This window comes from Haliotis rubra, unplaced genomic scaffold, assembly GCF_003918875.1.
Source record: "Haliotis rubra isolate DU_JTF1 unplaced genomic scaffold, ASM391887v1 Scf281, whole genome shotgun sequence".
NCBI lineage: Eukaryota > Metazoa > Mollusca > Gastropoda > Lepetellida > Haliotidae > Haliotis > Haliotis rubra.
This window is the reverse complement of record NW_025766903.1, coordinates 610,282-631,882: the sequence shown is the minus strand read 5'-3', so window position 1 is coordinate 631,882 and position 21,601 is coordinate 610,282. Positions and strand designations below refer to the sequence as shown.

Sequence of the window (21,601 nt, the reverse complement as noted above, 5' to 3'; positions counted from 1 at the left end):
CTTGTTTCTATTATCTTAATATTTAGTTTAAAGGAGTAACGAATGCATTCTTGGCTTTCGATGTGACAAATCTGAAGGTATATCTATCAACGGTGATCCTGTATAATTACAGTGTAGCGTGGAGATGGATGTAGCTGGACGAGTCTAGTGTTTGCTGTGGTAAACGTCTTGACATTCCACATCGGTTTTAAACTGTCTCTATTCGTGGAATCCAAAGAGGGGTGGAGGATATCATGCAGATTCTGCCCCAGGTCGGCGACATAAAGTATCTACCAGCCTTCGAGTGTTTCGTGTAAGCGACAAACAGCAGTCGATAATTATAAAAAGGTAGAGTCCGAGGTACATATACGACTTCATCATCAGCCCACCTGTCGGGAACACTAGCAGTTATGATGCAGAGTGTTCAGTGGTGGGCAAAGCAGATAGTATATTATCGTTAGTATGTACGACCATATTTGCAGATTTCGTATTGCATTGTGGGCTTCTGTATCTCAAAGCAACCAATCAATGACAAGGACACAACTGTAAACGATTGACAACTCTGGTTGAAAAGTTTTAAAACAAATAATGGAGACCATATGATACTATTAAAGATAATCAGATCCAATTTCTCATGCATCTTGTAGTAAAAGTAATAGTCCGCTTATATGGCGCTCATATCCAGGCACATTGCCTGCTCACGGTACTACGTACATTACTGTCCCCTGTGATAGGACACTATCATACTTTTCGATACTTTTTCAACTCCCTGGGGTCATACAGCCATGCTGCCTGTTTGGCACAATGAACTAAACCCTTACATTGCCAGCACATCCTCACGGGTACCTGAGACAATGTGCATCTACGTATCTTGTCCAAGGATAGAACGCAAATGTGCCCACCTCGGAACCCGAACTATGTGACTCCACCGGGGATCGAACCCGGGCCTTCAGCGTGTTAGGTAGATGCCTTATCACTGGACCATTGTGCTCCACATCTTGTCAAGTCACGAGAACCAAGGTACTGCGGTATATAGGACAACAGACGTAATCACACCCAGCGCCTAAACTGGCATCCAGAGACGTCACGAAGTGTTCATTGAGTCAAGAAGTGTTCATTGAGTCACGAAGTGTTCATTGAGTCACAAACTGTTCATTGAGTCACTAAATGTTCATTGAGTCACGAAGTGTTCATTGAGTCACGAAGTGTTCATTGGATCACGAAGTGTTCATTGAGTCACGAAGTGTTCATTGGGTCACGAGGTGTTCATTGGGTCACGAAGTGTTCCTTGGGTCACAAACTGTTCATTGAGTCACGAAGTGTTCATTGAGTCACGAAGTGTTCATTGAGTCACGAAGTGTTCATTGAGTCACGAAGTGTTCATTGAGTCACGAAGTGTTCATTGGGCCACGAAGTGTTCATTGAGTCACGAAGTGTTCATTGGGCCACGAAGTGTTCATTGAGTCACGAAGGAGATAACACCAACAATCCGTGATCACAGTTAGAACAAAGGACTGATTCTGATACTTGTACAGTAAGCTACATTTAATACGGATTCCAAAGGACAGCAACTTCTGATTCCTTATAACAGTATTTCGTAATATGCAATGCTACTAAAAACACACAATATGTGCCAGTTTGTGGTAAAAACAGTTCGCTATATCCGTCCGTTCATAATAAGCGTTTTGGTTTTAGACGCAGTGCTCTGTACAATACGTTCCTCAGGATGTCGACGTTATGTATTGGACACCAAACATACCACAAACATCCCTGCCACGAACAAAGGAACACCACCTGATACACGAGCAGTGGGAAGGTTGCATTTGGACGCCCGGTAACCATGTATGTGTTCAAGATACCGCACACAAACCTGGGTCTCTTCTGAAGAGAAACCGGCACGATATTGGATGTCCCGTACTGTGTCTCACCAGTGTCCTACAATCATTGACAGCTTGAGACGAACAGGTTCATGGAATGGACTTTAGCTGAAAACAGTGACAGTGTGCCCTGGGTAAACCTAACAGTGGACTGAATCACAAGGTGGAAGTTACCGTCACCACTGTATGTGAACCTATGTAATCCTACATGGAACAAAGGAATCCAGCATACAATCTGTAGGTTTTACAGAGTTATCAAGTCAACGACATGGGATGTAGTGATAACTGTTTAGTTGTAATGGTCGTATTCGGAGAGTCACATAGGTGGGGACAGTCACGTGCAAATGAGAAGAATTTAAGAATGTTCTTTATCATCACATACATGTATGCTGTTATTATTTGATATTGAAATATAATCTCGTCACCCCATTGTACCCACCCAGTCTCCATAGTATAGATGATAAACTGACCACCCTACTGACGTCATACTTCCACATGTATAAACCTTACGCATACCTTAAAGAAAGCACTGACGTGAGTGACAACACCAGCTGGCGAAATGACCGACATCAGCAGCCTCTCACACAATTTTACAAGAGTCAGTGCCCTGTCAATTATTTCGTTTTGTTTTTTTCTAGTTATTTGAAATTCTTGTCTTTACTGTTATGCTTTCGTTACTTCAATCATTTTATCATTACTTCATGAGAACATGAAACGAAATAACGAGAGAAAAATCGTAGTAACAAGAACAATACTCGAAATTTCGAGAAAATATTATCAAAAATCGTGTATACTGGAAGCAACGAGAAGATCGAGTAAAGGAATAACACTATACAGATACTGCATTAGGCTTTGGTAGATTGCTGAATTCTTTAGACTTAAACCGATCTGATATTTTCCACTTTCAGTTTCAGTATAGGTTGTAAAATCCAGGGCCACCTGACCATGGGATTCACATATCGGCGTTGTGTATATACAAGTATAGGTTGTACAATCCTGGGCCGCCTGACCATGGGATTCACATATCGGCGTTGTGTATATACAAGTATAGGTTGTACAATCTAGGGCTACCTGACCATGGTATTCATGACCATGTGTATATACAAGTATAGGTTATACAATCCAGGGCCACCTGCCAATGGGATTTACAGATCGGTGATGTGTATGTACAAGTATAGGTTGTACAATCCAGGGCCACCTGACCATGGGATTCACATATCGGTGTTGTGTATATACAAGTATAGGTTATACAATCTAGGGCCACCTGACTATGGGATTCACAGATCGGTGTTGTGTATATACAAGTATAAGTTGTACAATCTAGGGCCACCTGACTATGGGATTCACATATCGGTGTTGTGTATATAAGGCCGGGTGGGACAACTTGGGAATGGCCAGCGAGTCCTAACTTGACACATAGAAGGAAGCGAGCTACAAAGACATATTTTATATCATTGGAAAGATCTCGAGGAGATGAACTCAAAAAATTCATGTGCCAGTGCGCGCACGTGTTCATAAGCTCACAAATGGGCTCTGAAAATGCATTTCTGCAGAAATTACTGGCAGAATTATTTTTTTCCGCAAAAATGTCTGGCAGATTTTTTTTTTCCCGCAGAAATTTCTGGCAGAATTTTTTATTTCACTACCAGAATTATCTTAATTGAAAAATATTAGACACCATTTTAGGATAATTCAATATGGACTTTATTTAAATGATGTTACTTTCTCCTGTAAACAACTTCAAGTGGGAGGGGATAATCGTTCCCAGAAGTAGATCGCCGCACAAATCTTACAAGGCATATTTTAACATCTTATCAAGACGAAATGAAAATAAAAATAATATGGTGATTTTTTTATACATCTTTTATTCACGTTCTGTATAACATGAGTTTCACTGGACGAAGTTACAGTCATTTCATGTTAGACATGAGCCCTGTTGCCAAATGTTTCAGAGATAGATCCTCTCGGAGAAATATGTGTCCTATATATATATATAAATATTTGTCAGGGTTGAGATTGCGATCTGATCGGAGATTCTACCAGTAGAGACTTCGCAGTCTTTACCAGTATCCTACGGTCTACTCCCATTTGTGAGAACTTCCAGTTGTGAGACTCCCAGTTGTGAGACAGTGGAGTAGGTACTTAGGAAAGAAAACACACCTTACTCCCCTATCTGATAGAATGGATTAACCCCAGCTAATTATGGATTAGCTATTTAACTGAATCTTGTGGAGGTAACTTAATGAAACTCTAAAAGATAAAGTAATTAACCTACTCAGATAAATGGCTTTAAAAAATAAACACTTTGTGTAGGTAACTTCGTGATCATTTGAAAGAGAAATTAATTTACCTACTCAGATTTACGTGTTTGAAAAATCTAGCAATAACTGTTGTAACAATAATTAATCCAAATGTATTTATTAACCTTTGACTGCTCTTTCCGATCACCATTATGGCAGGCCTTCAACAAGTAGAATATATCACCAGTTCAGGATAATCTTTTTCAGTAATTCAGTATCTATTGAAAACAATAAATGCTCTTCAACGAACAATGTCTTCTGTGTCAATTAATTCATTAATGAACTATGCCTCCTGCGGGTACTCTTCAATAACAGGGCTGTTCAACAACAGGGCTGTTCCCACTTTCATCGTAGGGATGGGGAAGCACCACCTGTGTGCACTGAACCATTAATTAATGTGTCTCACAACTGGGAGTTCTCACAAATGGGAGGACACCGTATCCTACTAGTAGAGATTGAAATCGGATCCTACCTGTCAGATCCGATTCTACCAGTACAATTTCCAATTCAACTGGTAGAAACCCTGATTGTTCTGTAGGCAAACAACACTTTATTTGCTGAACAATAATATTCATTTGTTATGCATGTTATTTTAATATGTGAAAAATGTAAAGAAATTCAAATAATTCCATATCAATGTATCTCACTTTAATACAAATTGCATTAATTGATAATGTCCTAATCATGACCATTTTGTTAATACAAACTATGGTTTCACATATGAAAAAATCATATGTAGGATCAGAATGGAGCTTCCACTGGTAGAGATTGCAATTGCATAGGTTATTCTATATAATAAGTTTCTACCAGTACAGACTCCGCTTGCAATCTCTACCCTGGCATATATATCATCTCTCTATATATACTTTGTATATAGTTTAGGTGAATTAATTCATGTATTCAAATCATTGAACGCTTATTATTAGCATATATTCTGAACAACATGAAAAACCCTCAGTCTTTTCCTATAAATATAAATGCATTCAATATGTTTGGACACATACTAGATACATAATAACAATATTTGATCATTTACATATTCCTAGAAATGCCTCCATCAACACGCTCAACATGACCAGCGTACCGAACTGAGATGATAAACAATACCTAAGCGACAATGTATCACTGTTCAAAGTGACAATACCCGAGAAAATCTAATTGTTTTCACACCTGATAATTTGTGGGGCTGTCCCTACAAGCGGCCACCGTCCCGGTTCGGTTGTCCCAGGTGGCCACAGCAATTAACAATTGCGTAATCCAGAGAGCGGCCACTCAGGGGAAAACACCAAAACAATGTCGGGTGGTGCCGCATGGACAATACACGTCTTTTGGGTTCTATCCAGTAGGTTTTATCGGTTCAGTCAGGGAGACTCTATAAGTGGGAGTGGTCACTCCTCGGAAAGCTCCTAAGCTATGCCTCGGCTCGTCACGTGACCAGTGTAGCCAATATGGCGGCAGCGTAGTTTTAAGATTGAGCCCGGTTTATTTTCAACAGCTGATTACATACGCTGAGTGTTGTGACAACTGAAAACATACATGTAGAAGATAAGTTACCTATTCTGTCACTTCATTTTCAAGTCAAATAATTGTTATTAGTGTCAGTATAAGTACAGTAGCTTTGTAGTAAAGTTTCAAGTGGGCATGTTGTAGCTCACTGGCTTCAATTCTCAGTACACAGCGAAGAAAGACTAAATTATATCGCTAAAAACTTCTTTTTTCACATATTCGTTTAATTTTTAGAAGGGAAATATACCTTTAGTTGAAAGGTGTTTGCAAGTAATAGTGATAGTTTTATAACTAAAAAAAAAAATTTGTTAGGGTGTATTTGAGGTGTGTGAAAAATATGACATATCGCCGATCTGCCATTGAAATACTACAGGGCGTTGTTTGAGTGTTTCTAGTTAGTGTTCAAAAACATCTTTCACATACACCTTCAATTTTTATGAGGGGAATATACCATCACGTGAAAGGTGTTTGCAAGTAATAGTGATAGTTTTATAATTTAAAAAAAATTGTTAGTGTGTATTTGAGGTGTGTGAAAAATATGACATATCGCCGAACTGCCATTGTAATACTACAGGGCGTTGTTTGAGTGTTTCTAGTTATTGTTCTAAAACATCTTTCACATACACCTTTAATTTTTATGAGGGGTATATACCATCAGGTGAAAGGTTTTTGCAAGTTACATTGATACTTTTTTTTTTTTTTTTTTTTTTTTTTTTGTTAGTGTGTATTTGAGGTGTGTGAAAAATATGACATATCGCCATTGGTGCTTGTGATGCTTGAGTGTTATAGTTCTAAAACTTCTTTCTTTCTTGTTGATCTTAGTATTTGACAAAACTGGAAAGGTGTTTACAGCGCTTTGTGATAGTTCTAAACTTTCTGTTCTTGAGGGGTCTGTGACAGTGTCAGTTAACATTCTGTCAATGCCCATGTCATTCCACACATGCAATAAGATATCTGAATTAGTTACTAATGTAAAAACATGTCTCAAAGTAATTTTCTTTTGAAAATGGACAGCTGATGTTAACATACGTGTTCTACCGATAGTTTTGTGTTCTTTAACATGTTTGGGGAGGGATGGCCTTGGTGTATCATTTATTCTTTCATTCATTCACATATGTTCTTTTTCTTTTGTTCTTTTTCTTAATTTCTTTCATTCATTCACATAAAATTCTTGCTCTTAATTCATTCATTGTAAAATTCCGACTGATACAATACACTGGCTGATGTACTGTTAAACGCAGCCGAAGTTGCGCTGGGACCGAACCAAGTCACTGTGTGCGTTGGCGCATGACGAGGCACACGTTAATTAGTACAAATGGTAAAGAAAGCAAGCGAGTGACCTATCCCTGTTGTAGAGTATCCATGGTTCAGTTAAACACCAGATGATGATATTTTGTTGATTGTGGGAAGACATTAACAGAGAACTTTGTAATGAAACATACATTGGGTCCGCACAATTAAATTTCACAAGTTATAACTTTATAAATATTCTCTTTCATGTATTCAAAATACTTTTTTTCTAAACGATGCATAGTTTGATAGTGGGAAGACATTAACAGAGAACTTTGTAATGAAACATACATTGGGTCCGCACAATTAAATTTCACAAGTTATAACTTTATAAATATTCTCTTTCATGTATTCAAAATACTTTTTTTCTAAACGATGCATAGTTTGATAGTTTATCCATGTATATTGTGGTATTACACAAATGTGATATTAAGCAGCATGCGCAAACATATTTAAGTCATATGTCTGCACCCCCAAGTACTTACAATGTCGTATCGGAAATATTCATTGTCCTGCAGCAACAAGTGTGCATTGTCTGCCGATTTCAAATAACAATATCAACCGGCATACCATGCAGAGTTTATGTGGTACAGGAAAAGGTAGGCAACGGCTCAGTGTCCAAGCAAACATATGTTGCTGGGTAATCTACGATAAGGGTTACTATAATTCATTGCAAATGACAAAACTCTATTAGAGAGGGGGTAATCATAATTATCAAAAGGAGCAGGTGCCCACGCTTTGCACAGATCAGACTTTACAGGGAATAAGTAAAACAACATGTAGGCGTGCATCAAAGGGATTAACAGCAACAACTATAGGATAGGGTAATAAAGCAGTGACAACAGGGGGAAGTCAAATGTCCAAGAGGTAGAAAATATACATGGCTGGAATGCTCTGCTAAGTTGTTGCTATCAGTTCATTGTATGCAGATGGGATGAGATATCCTTCATCTCTGTTGATGGAGGGCTTGTGTCCACGGATTTGAACTGCTTAATCCATGTTGATGTATATATAAGTCTGCTACAGCACCTCAGTCTCGCTTGACAACGGTATAATAATCTATACTGAAACGCCGCATCCTATATAATATAGACGTTGTCATCCATGAAGCGAAAATGTGTTGAAAGAACAATATGAATGTAAGTCACTAACGTGAGGCTCTAAAATCATATGGTGGTGTGCAAATCATATGCGTTTAATTCGTGATTGGTATATTTTCTCATGATATTATTGTATGAATAATCGTTTCCTTTCACACTCGTATTACAACACAAATCATAAAATAGATAAGATCTATATATTATGATCTCGGTAGCAACAGCATGGAGCGTGTTGTTCAGTGACAAAACAATGTGAAAATTCATCGAGGAGATACTTTGTCCTTAACCACCTCAGCATATATACTATACTTCACGGCAATGACGATTTATCTCCTTTAGACAATGAAAACCTTATAAAATTCGTTCAGAATTATATAACTGAAACTAACCGCTTTACGGAATTCAAGTAACAACCTATAAACATAAAATGCACTTGGTGTCTTGTTCTTTCTTTTCTTTTCTTTATTTTCTTTTGTTTTGATTCATTCATTAATGTCCTAATGTCTGCTCCATAGAATTAAGTCAAGATAATAACGAACTATATGCGGAGAAGCATTGACATAGGCCATATGGCCTGTTTGCTAATCCTATTTCCATTTTGTTATGTCGTGTATTATGAAAAATGTAAACATTAATGGACATTTTAAAAAATACTGTTTAAATCACAATACTGTATAAATCTCGAACAACCTCTGCGTTTTGCAGGTATATATCGTAGCTCTTTCCAAACGTATTCATCAAGTTTCATTCACCATTTTATCCAAGAAAATTTTGATACCTTTTCGGTAGAACGTAGACATTATAGTTTGTTGGACCACTGACTTCAAAATACTGACTTTATGCATTTCATTTGTGCAATGGTACATTATGTTTAGCACTATCTATGTGCACAAACCAGTCGTTTCAACACATTACCTGAAGAGATATTTTCATAAGCAAGTTTTGCTCTTTTACTGATCCAATGTATAGGTTGTTTATTGCAACGGCAGTGTTAGGTAAACAAGAGATGTGGATGAATGAATCATTAGGACTGGTATATTTTCAAACAATTTAACACAATATTTTGTAGGAATCCTGGGTGACTAACATCATTTCAAAAATCAGTGATGACACGACATTCACAATTGTCTCTAATTTCCCAGGAATGCGACAGCAAAATTGCTAATAAAAGCATACGGTCTTTTTGATAGCAACTTCTTGTTAATTGCATAGAGCAACGTTTCTGTGTAGGTTCTCACACCATGTTCAAGCTAACGGTGACAAAAACCAAGTGATTAGAATGATCGAATGCTGTGACAAACATCGTGTACTTGAATAACAAGGGGTAGATAATTGGACGAGGCCAGGTGGGAAGTAAGAACAATAAATAGCACAGCCATGAAGCCGATAAGCAGGACGGATTAAGTTGTAAAACAGTCATAAAACGGGTGCTGATTGAAGTCTATAGCTTGGTCAGCTCTTCGTAGGCTATGGTATGTAGTACCCTTCGTCAGTCACTACATTCACAGCGCTCGTCACACGTTGCTTTATGCAAAGAACAAGAAGTTGCTATTAAGAAGCCGCATGCTAGAATGCCAATGAAACATACAATCATAATTGCTGTTCATGACGTTGTTGTATAATTTGTATATATATATACAACTTACTTTATCTGACCTCGTACACCTGAAACATAGTGTATCGAATAGGTCCAACACAGAACTGAACCAAAACATCTAATGTCATGATGATATGAATTGCTTAAATTCCTCAAACCGGTCTTTGAGGTAATAACAGAAGTGTATATAGTTTTAGTTTCCTGATCATGAATCAGTTATTGTCATTCTGATGCAAATACCCCAAACCCAACAAGATCAGATCCAGATCAGTTGATCACACTGATTGCTAATTACCTAGAATAAACAAGAAGTGGCCCACACGCAGGTGTCTCATAAATTATCTGATACAGGTGAAAGGACGGTCAAATACACACTCTCCCAAATAATTAGCCATTACGAGTATTTACACAGGATGGTATTTGTCGGGATCGTTTATTACTGCTGTCTAGAACACATGTTTTCTACCCGCATTACGTTATTACACAACATAATGCAGGATTTGAAGAAGTGAAACATTTCAAGTTTTATACAATATGTATATACATGCATCCCTGTCTCAGTTCACAACATTATAATACTGTAATCAGAACCCTTGACCTAAACACTCACCTACTACCTATGGAAGATTCGTTCTGTTAGTTCATTCCCGGGAAGACGACAACTGTGATGTTTAAAACAACAAATCAGTGGAGCATGCAAGGATTTTCAAGTCGACTGCCTCTGGAGAACAACGGAGGTTCTGTGTGATTTTAAGCAGATGGATGATACTAAATTGTTAACCGGTAAATAAATGAAATACTCCCACGAACCATTATTTACACCCCTTAAAATACATATGACATTTTTATCCGTGACAAGTTTATCGATAACAAATAATTTATATACATTTGAATGTCATCATTCAACTGTAGAAATAGTTTAAGTGCAGTTCTTATCTAGGCACATCCATGATATCCGCGATGCAGCATTGTGTTTGCGGCTCACTCTAAACATGTATCCTATCTATACAGAGACACCTTCCTCCACGTGAAGTTGGAATGAACTTGCACACTAACTGCTGATTTGCCATTTCGAAAGCGATGCATTGGATTGCGGATAAGCAGGATATATACCCATAATAACTAGTGAGTAAATATCAACAAATAATATAGTGAATTAAAATCAGTGTCAAAGGCAATCAGTAGTAGTGAGTTGAAATAAATCAATGTCAATCAATAAGCAAACAAATAATTAGTGATTTAAAATCAGTGTCAAAGGCAATCAGTTAGTCGTGAGTTGAAAATCAATCAATGTCAGTCAATAAGCAGTGAGCTGAAATCAATCAATGTCAGTCAATAAGCAGTGAGTTGATACCAATGGAAATCAACAACCAGTGTGTTGATATCATGTTCATATTACAATGTGAGTTGATATCATGAAAATGAACACCGATTTCGTTATGCAGTTCAGTTTATAGTATAACCCACCTCACTAATCCATTAAAACAACATGAGTCTACCTCGGCGAAACATCAAAGGATTTTCACTGTAATACCAAATGTCGTCTTAAGGGAAGACACCTAATCCTGATTCGATTATTGCAAGACTGTTTGAAAACAGCTTCATTGTGGTTTCAAGAGTACACATCTGCCATATACAATTCAGTGTTCCATTTTACAGTTCGAGTGACTATACAAACAATAGAGATACATAAACCATACTAAAGGGACAACGGGACTCATGTGAGAGATGAAATGACTGCAACTTAGCGCAATGAAACTCATGTAATACAGAGTGTGAATAAACGATGTATAAAGAAATCATCAAATTGTTTTTATTTTCATTCGTCTTGATAAGATGTTAAAATATGCCTTGTAAGATTTGTGCGGCGATCCACTTCTGGGAACCATTTCCCCCTCCCACTTGAAGTTGTTTACAGGAGAAAACAACATCATTTGAAGAAAGTCCATATTGAATTATCCAAAGATGGTGTCTAATCATTTTCAATTAAGACATTTCTGGTAGTGAAATGAAAATTTCTGCGGTAAAAAAAAATTCTGCCAGAAAATTCTGCGGTAAAAAAAAAATCTGCCAGAAATTTCTGCGGAAAAAAAAATAATTCTGCCAGTAATTTCTGCAGAAATGTATTTTCAGAGCCCATTTGTGAGCTTATGAACACGTGAGCGCACTGGCACATGAACTTCTTGGGTTCATCTTCTCGAGATCTATCCAATGATATAAATTATGTCTTTGTAGCTCGCTTCCTTCTGTGTGTCAAGTTAGGACTCGCTGGCCATTCCTAAGTTGTCCCACCCGGCCTTATATACAAGTATAGGTTTTACAATCTAGGGCCACCTGACTATGGGATTCACATATCGGTGCTGTGTATATACAAGTATAGGTTGTACAATCTAGGGCCACCTGACTATGGGATTCACATATCGGTGTTGTGTATATACAAGTATAGGTTGTACAATCCAAGGCCACCTACCCATGGTAGTCACATATCGGTGTTGTGTATATAACACAAGTATATGGATTGCAACTTCTTTTTTATTGTATAACATGGCGTTTCTATGCTACTTCTTGCCCCTTGTTCAATCACCTGAAGACGCCATCTTATTCAATTACAAGAAGTTGCCATCCACATGTCTTATATATTCACCAACTTCTAAATGCCTCTAAAGAATCTCGGTGTTGTGCGCGTGTAATGTTGGCTGGGAGGCAATGTTGGGGAATATATTGACTATATCAGGAAATGTTACAACAAACAAATGGATACAAAACCTCCTTAAAACAAGATGATGAACATAGCAAGATATCTTCAAGATATATCCACAAGACTATGTGGCAAACGAGATGTCTGTAACTCTCCCACTTCAACACCCTTCAAGCAGTAAATGCTTCCCTTCCAGTGATTTACCCACCTGAACTAGTCATAAAGGACACAAGTGAGACATCTGTTTCATATACTGCTATCTGTGCAGTGACCAAGCACTCCCCACAATACTATATGACGAGGTAAGACTTCAGGTAGCTCCAGACTTTAGTATTACAACACTTAAGTTCTCCGTAAACCTTGAAAACAGTAAAATTGTGGAAACAGTGACAATACTGTGCCGAGCCGTACCTTGTTATGCCGCGTGCTATAGTTAAGACGTGTGCTGTAGTTATGACATGTACTATAGTTATGACATGCTCTATAGCTATGACGTGTACTATAGTTAAGACGTGTGCTATAGTTTTGATAGATATTCTTTATTTCCTCCAACTGAATGAAGATCACAATGTGTGGTAATAATATATTTTACATCAAATGATTAAGATAGGTTATTAATAGAGTCACAAATGTTCATATACATACAAATGTTTTAGCAAGTATCGCCATTTCCTTATAAAATGGCTTACATTAATTATAAGTTTCTACATCCAGAATATCACATATGGAGTTAAAAAGTTCATTTCTGTCATTCATATTTATCGTACATGACATAAACACGTGCTTTACAATATCATTGGCGACAGTTTTACATGAACATTCTTTTGAAACAATTTCAGCTGATCCATAGTGTACAAGTCTTGCAATATCAATTAACTGGTCGTTCTTCTCTGCAGCTAGCATCCAGAGATAGTGTTCATTATTGGATCTTATATTGATATATCTTGACAGACTAAGTCTTGAATTAAGATGAACATAAAATAGATTTTCTCGATGAGATTTAGTAGCATCATTTACGGCATTGGACCAGCATTTCTTACTGATGAATTGACCATTATTGACATAGTTAGCTAGTATAGTATTTAGGTTATACTTATGTACAAGTTGCAGCATATTGTATATCGGGGATTTTCTACTATATACATTGCATGTAGAGCTATCTGTACACATAAATTGACCAAGGAGAACTAGAAACATTACTTTAAAAACACAGTTATACTTTGCATTACATAACTTTCCTAATAGGTAGAGGGCTCTTTTATCTATGTAATACTGTAGTGGCATGATACCGATACAATCCAATACAACAATACTGGGAGTGCGCTTGTGTAGTCCCTGAACTTTTTTACAAAATTGTCGTTGTACAACTTCAAGTATTTCATACTCTTTAAGAGGAAGTTTACCCCATACGTTACATCCATAGAGGCCACATGATAAGATTACCCTCTCCCAGATACGTGCTGCAGATATTGGGTTAAGACCTCCAAAATACAATCCATTATTATGATTAGTGTTCATGAATACTCGTAGCTTTTCACATGCAGATTTTGTACGTTCAAGTGATGATTTATCTGTACTGAGCTATACACCTGCATATTTAATAGATTTCCTTTGTGGAACATGTATATCACCAATTAATACATTACTGATGTTAACGTTATTGTTTGAGCATTCAAAGTGTAGAACCGCACTCTTGCTTACATTATATTTTAGCTGCCATTTATGAGCATAGTTTTTAGCGACATCGAGAAGATTTTGCAGGCCTTTGGTAGAGGAATTCATCAGAGTAGTGTCATCAGCAAGAAGAATCCCAGGGCATTTACCCCATGGCAAAATTAAGCCAGAATCTGAATTCCCAAGTTCATATAGGAGGTCATTAATAAATAATGTGAATAGCCAGGCGGACATTACTCTACCTTGGCCTACTCCTTGATTGACGGGGAATGTATCCGATTTATACCCTTCAAAGCATACAAATGACTTCATGGAGCTATAGGAGAGCCTTAATATTCTCCATTGTTTACCCGTTATTCCAATATCATACAGTTTAATAAATAAGCCATCAAGCCACACCCGATCAAATGCCTTTTTTTATTATCTAAGAATGCACAGTATACAGGCGACATCCTTTTATTGTAATATGCAATGTTTTCTTTTAATGTCAGTACGGCGGTTTCAGCACCATAGTGACGCCTAAATCCAAATTGCAGAGGATGGGGAAATTCTATCTTAGTATCTATCCAGGACTCTATTCTGTTAAGGAGAAGTCTTTCAAAGAGTTTACTTAACACAGAAGTCATGGTTATTCCTCTATAATTGGCAGGGTCATGTTTTGGTTTACCGTTGCCCTTGTGTATTGGAAGAATTTGACCTATAGAAAATGATTTAGGAATGTATTCAAACGTAATAATGGCATTGGATAGTAAGGCAATATGATGCAGCAGCGATCTACCAGCCTTCTTTATGTGCTCATTCACTATGCCGTCAGGACCAGGCGACTTTCGTACTTTTAGTCGTTTTATTGAACAATGGATTTCATCTTCAGTGAATGGACAGTGCAATGGCGAACCGATGTCGTTATGCATGTCATCGCTTGTTTCAATATTAGCAATTTGCTCTTTCACATTCTGAGCATGTACATAGTCACATTTTACATCAGGGGAAGGAGTAGCTAGTGAATGGAAATAAAGTCCAAACAGACTGCAAATATCCTTTCCCTCGTAGCAAGTTTGAGAATCATAGGTAAGTTTTTCAATATTACCTTTGCAGCGTTTGTAACGTTTTGTAGTTTTGTAAACTTCTATAACATCTACTTCTGCTGCTTCGTAGATTTCATCAAATCTATTTTTAGCTAACTGGTGTTTTGCATGGCGATGTTTCTTACGAAATAGCCGTTTACTTTCTCCAATTTTGCATAGGCAGCATCGTTTTTATCTCTAACTTTACCATTTGCAACCCACTGACGGCGACAATTTCACATTTCTTTATGCAGATTATTAAGACCATCTTTCTTCCAGTAAGGTTTAAGAAATGGCCTAAAGCGTGTGGATGGAATACTTCCGGCAGCAGAAGCATGTAAGGAGCCTGTGATATAATCACAATAGTATTCGGTGTAGTCTACATTGTTATCAAAGTGAGCATTGTTAATTTCAGTTCCACGAAAGTAGTTTTCTGTTTCATATCGATATAACATTAGGTCAGTTTCACTCGCTTTAGTCCAGTTTAAGTTTTCTCCATGATAGTACCCAACATGTACAGGAAGAAGTATACAGACAAGTATTGGTAGGTGATCTGAGATGTTATATGGGATGCCAGTGTCAATGACATATCCAGTTACACTGCTTACTGAATCAATGTCTACAAAGACATAGTCAATTAATGATTTTACTTAGTTACATTTACTATGGAAAGTGTACCTTGACTCGTCAAGTGGAACCACAGAATAAAGATGACGTTCGCTAAGCAGTCGTAAGAGGCACCTAGCCCTGGGTTTCATATTAATACCATGACTGATATCAGTATTAAAGTCTCCTAGGAGGTATGTTGGGTATTCTTGAGAGAGAATATCATAAAGTTCCATAACATAGTACAGTTCTTCATAGTACACACTGTCAAGGACATTTGTCGATGGCAGTCTAGTCCCAAGAAATATATACACATGGCTGGTAAAGATGTGCAGTTTGATACACAGTACGTGGCGGCTGTGGTGGGTGTCAATAAGAGTAGCTTTACACCAGTCACCTTCCGTACAAACATGGCTACACCTCCATAACCTCGTTGGTGCTGGTTAGAGTCACAACTGGATTTAGAATACACATTAAATTTGTCATGTAGTGTCTCAGAGACTGTGAATTTTCCATGTCTAGCCAGTGCTCTGTAACAAGCACGACGTCACATACGTCGAGTTTATTGCACAGCCTCAGACGTTCCATGTTTGATACCACGAATGTTCCATGTCGCTAGGTTAACGACGGTCATCAGTTTACATCCATAGATGGTCAGACTTGCAAGATAAGGCATCATGGTTAATATTCACTCTCGCCTTGTTTATCATTAGAGTACCATGTATTCCGGGAACCCATTCTCTGCAGTTCACGTTCTCTGGCCAGAATGTGTTGTCGTCCAATATTATCTTGGCACACTGTACAGGGACTGCAATACAGATGGTATAGGTCGGGTTAGAGCCTTCCCAATGTCGCAGGACAATTATATTCGTAATGGTCACACCCCGTTCTTTGGCGTAGTCAACGATAGCATCTTTCACTATGTCAAAAGATTCGTCTGCTCTCACATATGACATGACGAGTCGCCTGTTTTTGTATTTAGCCACATCTGTGAAGGATCGTCTCCACTGATTGTTAAACCTCACAGACCTTGATTGCTGTTGTTTCTTAGATTGATTAGATGTATTGTCTTGGGTTAAGGTTGGCTTGTATCTCGTGCTGAAAGAGTCATCCGTGTCTGGCACGTGCTCGTGGGGTGGACTATCATCAAGAAGATGTAAGCTGTCTTCTGAGCTTGGTGGTGGATGGATATCATCGCAGACTGGAACTCTGCTGTTTTGTACTGCACGGTGTGTTACATCATGGCTTGGAGTTGATTGGCCTTCAGCAATGACTGGCCTTGATGTGGTCTTACCATAGCTTGGGTTGTTAACTGCCTCTGAATAGAGCAGCTTATTTCTGGTATTCATACAGTCAATTTTGCCATCAATTGCACAAGTTGTTTTATTTATCCCATTTATTGCTGTGTTTATAGTGTCTTTCATGTCCTTAATGTCAATATCTTTCCTTTCGATTTCACTCTTTAATGTAGTGATTTCAGATTTCAATTTGTCTACATTGCCTTTGAGCTTCTGGACTTCACTGTGGTATATTTTGATTTCATCATTCTTGTGTTCGTGGACGGAGTTTTCTGATACCCCGTCAGGATACTTGATTGAGTTGTCTGTTATACATTAGGTAAGTAAAATGTATACATGAGGCATGGGCTGCTACCAGAGATCAAACCTCGAACTGACATGACCTGAGCCGAATGTTAATAACTGACTCTGGAATGCTTGTAGCCACAAGGCGTTCATAGGTTGAAGACGTCATATTATTAAGTGGATACCACGATTAAAAACGAGTGGAAAAAACTTGTACGCAAGGTGTACCTCAGCAACCATCCGATGCAATCTGATTCTCCCGCAGCCACTACACGGACCCATGTCACTTCCTGAACACTTTCAAGCAGAGCGGAACGTGCACTCCCCAGCTGACGGCTCATTGCCTCCCATGCACCTGTCCCTTCAACCCCCAGAAAGTTTAGTCTACCGGCCTCCAAGTTCACCGTCCCTGCCATCAAAGGTGCCTGGAAATTGGTGTTAGTTGATGTAAGTAAAGATTGGTAGCCAAGTCATGGGGTTGACTGTCATCAATGTTTCTCAAACATGCGATGCTGAGGAGCAGTTGTACAGGCGACGAAACACATCTATAATATCAGAGAGAGAAATACCAGTTTAACATTATATTTATTGACAGTTTTCACCTAAACGAGTTTTCTTTTCTTTGAGAGGCATCGACTGAAAACAGTTTGAAAACTCGATTAACCTTCCTAATTTATCTGACGTGACAGATGTTTAATGTTTGGATATTCTGTAAATCGTTGTATAACATATCATTCCAGAGCGAATTCCATGTGAAGATCACCTTGAACGAAAAGCCCAGTGGTCAACTTCGTGGTTGTGTAGAGGTGTACCTAAATCTCGATGTCAAGTGAGTCCAGTCGGATACGTGTTTTTAGATGATCGAAAATAAAGACAATACATACCGAACGATGAGTTTCTGTCAGTTCAGGAAAGTCTTTGCCTCTTGTTTCTATCATCTTAATATTTAGTTTAAAGGAGTAACGAATGCATTCTTGGCTTTCTGTGTGACAAATCTGAAGGTATAGCTATCAACGGTGATCCTGTATACTGACAGTGTAGCGTGGAGATGGATATAGCTGGACGCCTCTAGCGTTTGCTGTGGTACACGTCTTGACATTCCGCATCGGTTTTAAACTGTCTCTATTCGTTGAATCTACAGAGGGTGAAGGATATCATGCCGATTCTGCCCCAGATCGGCGACATAAAGTATCTACCAGCCTTCGAGTGTTTCCTGTAAGCGACAAACAGCAGTCGATAATTATGAAAAGGTAGAGTCCGAGGTACATATCCGACTTCATCATCAGCCCACCTGTCGGAAACACTATCAGCTATGATGCAGAGTGTTCAGTGGTGGGCAAAGCAGATAGTATATTATCGTTAGTATGTACGACCATATTTGCAGATTTCGCATTGCATTGTGGGCTTCTGTATCTCAAGCAACCAATCAACGACAAGGACACAAATGTAAACACTTGACAAATCTGGTTGAAAAATTTTCAAACAAATAATGGAGACAATATGATAATATTAAAGATAACCAGATCCAATTTTCATGCATCTTGTAGTAATAGTAATAGTCCACTTATAGTGCGCTCATCTCCAGACACATTGCCTGCTCACGGTACTACGTACATTACTATCCCCGGTCATAGGACACTATCATACTTTCCGATACTTTTTCAACTCCCCGGGGGCCATACAGCCATGCTGCCTGTTTGGCACAATGAACTAAACCCTCACATTGCCAGCACATGCTCGCGGGTACCTGAGACAATGTGCATCTACGTATCTTGTCCAAAGATACTACGCAAATGTGCCCACCTCGGAACCCGAACTATGTGACTCCACCGGGGAGCGAACCCGGGCCTTCAGCGTGATAGGTAGACGCCTTACCACTGCACCATTGTGCTCCACATCTTGTCAAGTCACGAGAACCTAGGTACTGCGGTAAATAGGACAACATACGTAATCACGCCCAGCGCCTAAACTGGCATACCAGAGGCGTCACGAAGTGTTCATTGAGTCACGAAGGAGATAACACAATCCGTGATCACAGTAAGAAAAAACAAACTGATTCTGATACTTGTACTGTAAGCTACTTTTAATACGAATTCAAAAGGACAGCTCATTCTGATTCCGTATAACAGTATTTCGTAATACGCGATGCTACTAAAAACACACAATATGTGCCAGTTTGTGGTGGAAACAGTTCGCTATATCCGTCAGTTGGTTATAAGCGTTTTGGTTTTAGACGCAGTGCTCTGTACAATACATTCCTCAGGGTGTCGACGTTATGTATTGGACACCAAACATACCACAAACATCCCTGCCACGAACAAAGGAACACCACCCGATACACGAGCAGTGGGGAGGTTGCATTTGGACGCCCGGTAACCATGCATGTGTCATAAATACCGCACACAAACCTGGGACTCTTCTGAAGAGAAACCGGCACGATATAGGATGTCCCGTACTGTAGCTCACCAGTGTCCTACAATCATTGACAGCTTGAGACGAACAGGTACATGGATGGGACTTTAGCTGGAAACAGAGACAGTGTGGCCTGGTTAAACCTAACAGTGGACTGAATCACAAGGTGGAAGTTACCGTCACCACTGTATGTGAACCTATGTAATCCTACATGGAACAAAGGAATCCAGCATACAATCTGTAGGTTTTACAGAGTTATCAAGTCAACGACATGGGATGTAGTGATAACTGTTTAGTTGTAATGGTCGTATTTGGAGAGTCACATAGGTAGGGACAGTCACGTGCAAATGAGAAGTATTTAAGAATTTTCTTTATCATCACATACATATATGCTGTTATTATTTGATATTGAAATATAATCTCGTCACCCCATTGTACCCACCCAGTCTCTATAGTATAGATGATAAAAACTGACCACCCTACTGACGTCATACTTCCACATGTATAAACCTTAAGCATACCTTAAAGAAAGCACTGACGTGAGTGACAACACCAGCTGGCGACATGACCGACATCAGCAGCCTCTCACACAATTTTACAAGAGTCAGTGCCCTGTCAATGTGCAATGTTATTTCGTTTTGTTTTTTTCTAGTTATTTGAAATTCTTGTCTGTACTGTTATGCTTTCGTTACTTCAATCATTTTATCATTACTTCATGAGAACATGAAACGAAATAACGAGAGAAAAATCGTAGTAACAAGAACAATACTCGAAATTTCGAGAAAATATTATCAAAAATCGTGTATACTGGAAGCAACGAGAAAATCGACTAAAGGAGTAACACTATACAGATACTGCATTAGGTTTTGGTAGATTGCTGAATTTGTGAGACTAAAACCGATCTGATATTTTCCCCTTTCAGCTGAGTTCATAGAGACTGATTGACGCGGTAGTAAAATCTAGGGTCACACCATGGGATTCACATATCGGCGTTGTGTATATACAAGTATAGGTTGTACAATCCAGGGCCACCTGACCATGGGATTCACATATCGGCGTTGTGTATATACAAGTATAGGTTGTACAATCCAGGGCCGCCTGACCATGGGATTCACATATCGGTGTTGTGTATATACAAGTATAGGTTGTACAATCCAGGGCCGCCTGACCATGGGATTCACATATCGATGTTGTGTATATACAAGTATAGGTTGTACAATCCAGGGCCGCCTGACCATGGGATTCACATATCGGTGTTGTGTATATAACACAAGTATAGGTTGTACAATCCAGGGCCGCCTGACCATGGGATTCACATATCGGTGTTGTGTATATACAAGTATAGGTTGTACAATCCAGGGCCACCTGACCATGGGATTCACATATCGGCGTTGTGTATATACAAGTATAGGTTGTACAATCCAGGGCCGCCTGACAATGGGATTCACATATCGGTGTTGTGTATATAACACAAGTATAGGTTATACAATCTAGGGCCACCTGACTATGGGATTCACATATCGGTGTTGTATATATACAAGTATAGGTTGTACAATCCAAGGCCACCTAACCATGAGATTCACATATCGGAGTTGTGTATATAACACAAGTATATGAATTGCAACTTCTTTTTTATTGTATAACATGGCGTTTCTGGGCTACTTCTTGCCCCTTGTTCAATCACATGAAGACGCCATCTGATTCAATTTACTAGAAGTTGCCATCCACATACTTGTCTTATATATTCACCAACTTCTAAATGCCTCTCAAGAATCTCGGTTTTGTGCGTGTGTAATGTTGGCTGGGAGGCAATGGCGGGGAATATATTGACTATATCAGGAAATGTTACAACAAACACATGGATACAAAACCTCCTTAAAACAAGATGATGAACATAGTAAGATATCTTCAAGAC

The 21,601-nt window shown here is 38.7% G+C and overlaps 1 protein-coding gene across 1 annotated transcript in view; it reads left to right on the top strand.

The window, feature by feature from the left end:
- Positions 1 to 18,162, top strand: part of LOC124281261 (ganglioside GM2 activator-like) — a 96,567-nt gene extending 78,405 nt beyond the window's left edge. The window contains exon 4 of the mRNA XM_046717291.1: positions 18,015 to 18,162. Within this exon, the coding sequence (XP_046573247.1) occupies positions 18,015 to 18,107 (93 nt within the window). The 3' untranslated portion in view covers positions 18,108 to 18,162. The remainder of the gene's footprint in view (positions 1 to 18,014) is intronic.
- The last annotated feature ends 3,439 nt before the right edge of the window (positions 18,163 to 21,601 follow it).